Source organism: Anabrus simplex, chromosome 7 (genome assembly GCF_040414725.1).
Source record: "Anabrus simplex isolate iqAnaSimp1 chromosome 7, ASM4041472v1, whole genome shotgun sequence".
Taxonomy (NCBI): Eukaryota; Metazoa; Arthropoda; class Insecta; order Orthoptera; family Tettigoniidae; genus Anabrus; species Anabrus simplex.
Window position 1 is genome coordinate 167,490,191 of NC_090271.1, and position 6,000 is coordinate 167,496,190.

The 6,000-nt window shown below is 36.5% G+C and overlaps 1 protein-coding gene across 3 annotated transcripts in view; it reads right to left on the reverse strand.

Annotated features, from left to right (window-relative positions):
• Positions 1 to 5,720, reverse strand: part of IFT46 (intraflagellar transport 46) — a 113,531-nt gene extending 107,811 nt beyond the window's left edge. The window contains exons 1-3 of one of the 3 annotated variants that reach the window (XM_067151435.2): positions 5,599 to 5,720; positions 4,344 to 4,499; positions 4,041 to 4,213 (exon numbers count right to left, since the gene is read on the reverse strand). In XM_067151435.2, coding sequence (XP_067007536.2) covers positions 4,041 to 4,213; positions 4,344 to 4,499; positions 5,599 to 5,640 — 371 coding nt within the window. In that variant the 5' untranslated portion in view covers positions 5,641 to 5,720. Of the gene's footprint in view, positions 1 to 4,040; positions 4,214 to 4,343; positions 4,500 to 4,750; positions 4,885 to 5,266; positions 5,347 to 5,598 lie in introns of those variants that run through there. The other 2 variants (XM_067151434.2, XM_067151436.2) reach the window with 2 other exon arrangements.
• Between the last annotated feature and the right edge of the window lie 280 nt (positions 5,721 to 6,000).

Here is a 6,000-nt window from a genome sequence, read left to right on the forward strand (position 1 = left end):
ATCGGTACACTGGACACTGGCGGAGAGCCAAACTTCCGCTGCAGCGATACATACAGAACCATGGCACACTGAGAGAATCGCTCACTATAACGGACTCTTGCGCTCAACTCATTTGAAAATAATACCCACTAAATAATAGACAGATTTATTTTCAGTGTTAAAAAAAAGGTATGTATGTATATATGTTCAGTCCGTCAGCGATGCCGCTGGTGGGATCCTCAACAGCTCTGCCATCAGCTGTCATAGATGGCCTAGGCATCACTGAAGAGGCGTACTAGGGAAATGAGGAATGAGGTAGTTTCCCGTTGCTTTCCTCACTGAGCCAGAGTTGCTATTACATATCGGTCTGCCAAGCCCACTGAAATGCATACACCAACCGACCCTATGAGCAACATTTTCACACCATTCATAGCAGGGACTGGTTGCATAAAGATTGGCATTACTAGCATCGCTCATACCTCAGTCACTTTCATATTGTCAAAGCTGATTACATATTAGCTGAAAAGGGGCACAGGAAAGATCTTATGGATGTTACAGCTATGTCTGAGGAAGCCGTTGGACGGGGTGACCACAGAGCAGTAATAGCAAAGTTGAAAGTAGGCAAGGTCACAGAACTATTAAAAAAAATTGTTTAAATAAAAAAAGAGAGAGAGAAAGAAAGATTAGGGTCTGGAGACTGAAGGAAAAGGAGGTTCTGGAAAAGTTTAGGAAAGAACTACAAAAACTGATACCAAGGACAGATATTAGTCATGCTGAACAGGAATGGAATAATTTTAAGAGTGTGTTTGTAAGGTGTGCAGAGAAAACATCTGGCATAACATCAGAAAAGGTAAGAGAGAAAGAGACAGCATGGTGGAACGATAGAGTGAAAGATTAAGTAACGGAAAAGAAGAAAACTTGGAAGGAGTAAGAAAGTTCAAAAGACTGACGAGAGTAGAGCGAGATTCATAGAAGATCATGCAAAAGAGTTGGGCATATGGGAAGGATATAGTATTTACTTTTATACTTAGAAAAGGCATACAACTATACGCCCGGAATAAAAGTTTGTGAATGCCTCACACACAGAGGCATTGGCAAGGAACTGATAACAATGATAAAATCTTTATAATACGATAACTGCTGCAGCTGTGTGAAGACAAGTAGGCAGATCAGAATGGTTTGGAATTGACAATGAGTTAGAATAAGGGAGTGCCGTCACCTTCACTGTTTATAATGGTGATGGATGACGTTCATAAAGGCAGCAAAGGAAGATTATAGACCAAAAATAATGAATGTAATGATGTTTGTGGATGATAAAGTGATTTGGGGAGAAGATGAGGAGAAGGTACAACAACAGTTGAATGTACTGAACAGAAGGATTGAGCAATGGGGGAAAAGCAAGACAATGGTGATGAGTGGAGGAAGTAAAGAAGGAAAAGGAGCTATCAAAATAGGAGAAAAGAAGCTGGAAATAGTAGAACAATTTAAATACTTTGGAAATGAAGTGACAGAAAATGGAAGACTGGATATGAAAATTAGTATAAGGATACAACCGGGGAGTGCCTTTTACCACCTGGTATGGAGATTAATATGGTATAAAGATGTACCAGTGAAGGATAAAGAAGTAATGTACAAGGGATATTATTAACCTATAGTGAAATATACAGCAGAAACCTGGACAATGAGAGTAGAGTGCAGGCAGCTGAAATGAAATTCCTGACGAGTATGGCACAGAAGACAAGGAGGGATAGAGTGAGAAATGAAGACATACAAAAAGAGCTAAATAAGCAAAAATATGAATGACAAACTGGAAGAGAATGGATTGGAATGGTTTGTACATTTCAAGTGGAGGAAAGAAGAAAGACTGCCAAGACAAGTACTAGAAAGACAGATGACAGGGAAGAGAAGACGAGGAAGACCAAGATTACGCTTGTTGGACTCTGTGAAGAACACACCAGACAATGCAACCTGGACTGGAACACAGTTCTGGATGAGGAATGGTGGAGAGATAGTGCAAAGTGGACAGGTATCATATTTGCCCCCCCCCCTCCCCCCCCATCCAGTGTCAACTGGAAAAGGGGGAATAATGATGATTCACACAGAGAAGAATTAAAAGGTGATAAAAAGTCTAAAAAATCCAAGGAAAACAAATTTGTCTCCAGAGTGTAATAGTAGAAGCATATTAGCAGTAAGTCAATAAGTAAATGATGATAAGAATCAAAATATCTACCAAATAAAAAGTAAGGGGAATAAAAGTTTAAGGATACTCACTTGCCTAAATACATCACTCTCGGTATCTGCATATTTGTGCCTCAACTAGCCAAACACCTAAATATTTCAATATAACTCTTAATTCTACCAAATGTTATTCTACAAGGAATATATAACTTAGATAACAATTTAAAATTTTATATAATATAAGGAAACTATTTCATCACAATGTCTTTTATTTTTATTTTTTGCAATACATTGGAATTATAAGGTGTCTTCTTAGCAAACATAATGTGGTGGATGTATTATCAGCGCTTGCTGTTGTGGTTTCATGTATAACATAGTTACTGAGCTCTCTCTATAGGTGTGTACTTCGGTAATTACTTTAGACTTTGATGACTATGAGTGAAACAGCCAAGACCCATGAGACGGGTAATATCTTAGTAGGCCTATATCTTTTTATTGGCCTCAACCACGAAAACAAATCCATGAAACATTTCAATGATAACCAATGATTGGATTCAAGTTCATTCCCTCCAGAGTCTATACATGTAGCTGTTTAAAAGTTGCCTGTTTATTTAATTTAATTTAGTTTCATTTCACTTCAAAGAAGCAGCTGTAATTATTTTGAAGAATCACCTTTACCACGAGTTGGCTAACTGGCTCATGTATCAGCTTACATACATCTTACATTTTAGGTACATGCCGATCCCTCTATACAAAACTGAACTTGCTGCTGATATTGAATTACGATAATATTAAAGGCACATGATCTTAAAGATTCATGGGATTTGCAATTGCTGGAAGCAGCTTATGCAGTTGTTATAGTGTAATATAATCTTAAATATCAGGCATAAGTAAGTTATTGTTAAATTTTAAAAATATATATATTTTGACAGGCTATGGGGATCAGACAGTAGAACAACTAGCCTTCTGAGTCCAAGTTGGTGGGTTCCCTCCCAGCTCACTCCAATGGTAGTTTGAAAGTGCTCAAACACTGTACACCAATATAGTCTCTTGCACCAACATTTTATCTTTAAATGTACTGGCACTAAAAGAACTCCTGCAGGATAAACCTTCTGGCACCTCGGAGTCTCCGAAAACCATAAAAGTAGTTAGTGGAGTATAAAACCAACAACATTGTTATTACACAATTAAAAATAATAAAAATGAGCATCCTAAGTGTTGTTTAGATAGAAAGATATGAGAGATATGATTACAAGGGAGGAAGGATGATTCAGATACACTCTTGTGTCAATCTAAATATTCCAATAACCGTTAAAGTTTGAGGACAGGAGTCAAACCACTTTACTGAAAAATATATTTAACTTAATGGATTTCTTTTTTTTTTTTTTCTGTATAAAGAATGTAAAGAAATTCAGAATCCTTGTGCAGTAAGGCATTGATGGGAAAACTATTCTTGCTGCTTTATACCAAAGACTGTTTAAGAGCAACATTTATGTAGAGGACAATAAAGTAGTTAATTTTTGTAGAATTATAATAGAGTTTAAGTACGGTATTAAATCTCCTGGATCTTTGGTTTGAGGAGTACAGTTTATTATTTATTTTCGGAGATAAACAACTGATGTATGTGATTAATTAATTGTCAATTTATATTACAAAATATTATATGCAATAAGACAACCAGCAATGGAAGCCATTATGTTACTACTGTTAATATTTTATTTCTATGTGTACAATGGTCCATTCCCATAACTGCAGTATCTGAAAGCGTGGCTAATCTCAAATATGAGATAAATACATTTTTTTTAAAATTACTGGATAAATGTTCTGAACTCTGTGTGGTTAATATGTTTTCATGCAACAATGAAAAGTTGCAAATGAATTACCCTTCCAAAGTTGCAGCTTGTACATCATCATCGTCATCATCGTCATCATCATCATCATCACTATTCTCTGAGTGATCAGATCCACGTCGAACTGACCTCCGACCAGATGCCATGCGATGATTTGGACGTTCAATAGCTAAGATGGCATTATCATTGGATGTGCTTGTTCCTGCCTGAATAATAAGACAATTTATTACCATCTTCAAGAGACAGATTAATTAATGTAAAAGTATTTATTTCTGTGCCATGCAAGTGTTATTGATGATAATATATTGGTGCCCTACAGACTGTCCTGAAGCATACCTTGTGAAGATAGTCATCTATTGTGCTGTGTCGTGAAGGAGGTGGGCTGTCTACCAAACTGAAAGATTCATGAGGTTTGCCATTGCTGGAAGCAGGGCTTTGCACCTCTTCAGCATCAACTACATCAATAGTCTCATCATACAGGGCTGTTGTCAACTGAGAGAAAGAAGAGGAACATTTAAAAACATTTCATTGTGCTCATATTTTCCTGTTTTAATTTATAGCCTATATATCCATGCAGAATAGTGCTGTATGGGTGAAAGGTGAATGTTGTACACGAATTACGCGACTGTTAATTTGCCTCGTTTGAATACAACTTTGTGCAGGCATGCGACCGTATTTGAAATTATAGTGAACAACGAAAGTTGTTTTTCTACCGAATAGATTTTTGTTCGTCCTTAGAATACCTTTGTGTGCTCGTCATCATCGTCGCTATAAATGTTAGTCGCCATAACAAACTTAAATTCTAGTTACGGTATATAAAGTCTGCGGCCGCTCATAAGCGTCGAAGGAATTTCTCCTACCAACGACCTGTCGGCAACGGTTTTACGCAGGTGTGATTCACAGGTGACAGATGATTATTGATTATAAGTGGCTGAGTGATGTTTGGTAATACGATTTGACACGAGTTTCGAAAAATTATGATTTTAAAAGGATGTGCATACTTTTGAAAGTATTTTATGACATTTCCACCGCCTTTGCCAGAAAAGTGTTAACAGGTACAAACAGGGTATGTCCGGTGTCTACCTCAAAGAAGCAGGCCTCTATGTCAATGCTAATACGATCTTCCCTATAGGAAACAAATGCAGACCCATAAAGAGAAGTAATTACTACATGGAAGCAACCATTGATTAGTTCTTTCGTTTTACTATTAAAGTTTGTGGGATTATAAAAAAAATAGAAATGAAAAGTAAGTAACCTACATAACGATACATGTTGTTTACATCTCGCTGCAATTGTTTACAAAAGATGACAACCAGATGGCAACAAAAATAACAATCACGCCCCCTATAAGGAATTCATCCAATCAACTTTTCATATAATCAAGGTAGCCAACGATCAACTATGCATGCAATATAAAAGCATTTATCTGCAAGCAATTTCTCTGGAACTTATTTTGGCTTATTTAAACTATCCATAACCATAGGCTATGATCCAATGAGAACAAATTAATGTAAAATTCTGATTTAGTCGAGCAATTAAACAGCATTCTAGTGTTCATTGTAGCTGAAAGAAATGAACAAAATTGCCTTACCGTTTTGCTAATAGTACTGAAAGAGCTATCGCTATAATGCATTTATGGAAATATTTTATAGTTTTGTTCTGATTAACCTACGTAGGAGTGATACGGTACTAGTAGCGATCTGGATCTTTTAATGAGAAGTATTGACTTGGTATTGGCTTTATAACGTTGTTAGCGATGATATCAATTTTGAAAGGTTGGTAACAAGACTGATATCCGCCAAACGCCAATGACCGACTTTTTGGTTAAATTTTAACAAATACAGTAGACTCTACTGTAAATGGGATAGTCTTCGTAACTGTTTTACGATATTTCAATAATTTAAGTGTACGTAGCTATCTCTTTGCCCTTCATTTCATTTAGATAGACTGCTGTTCCTTGTCCAACGTAGTTCACTAACTTTGAAGTGTAAAA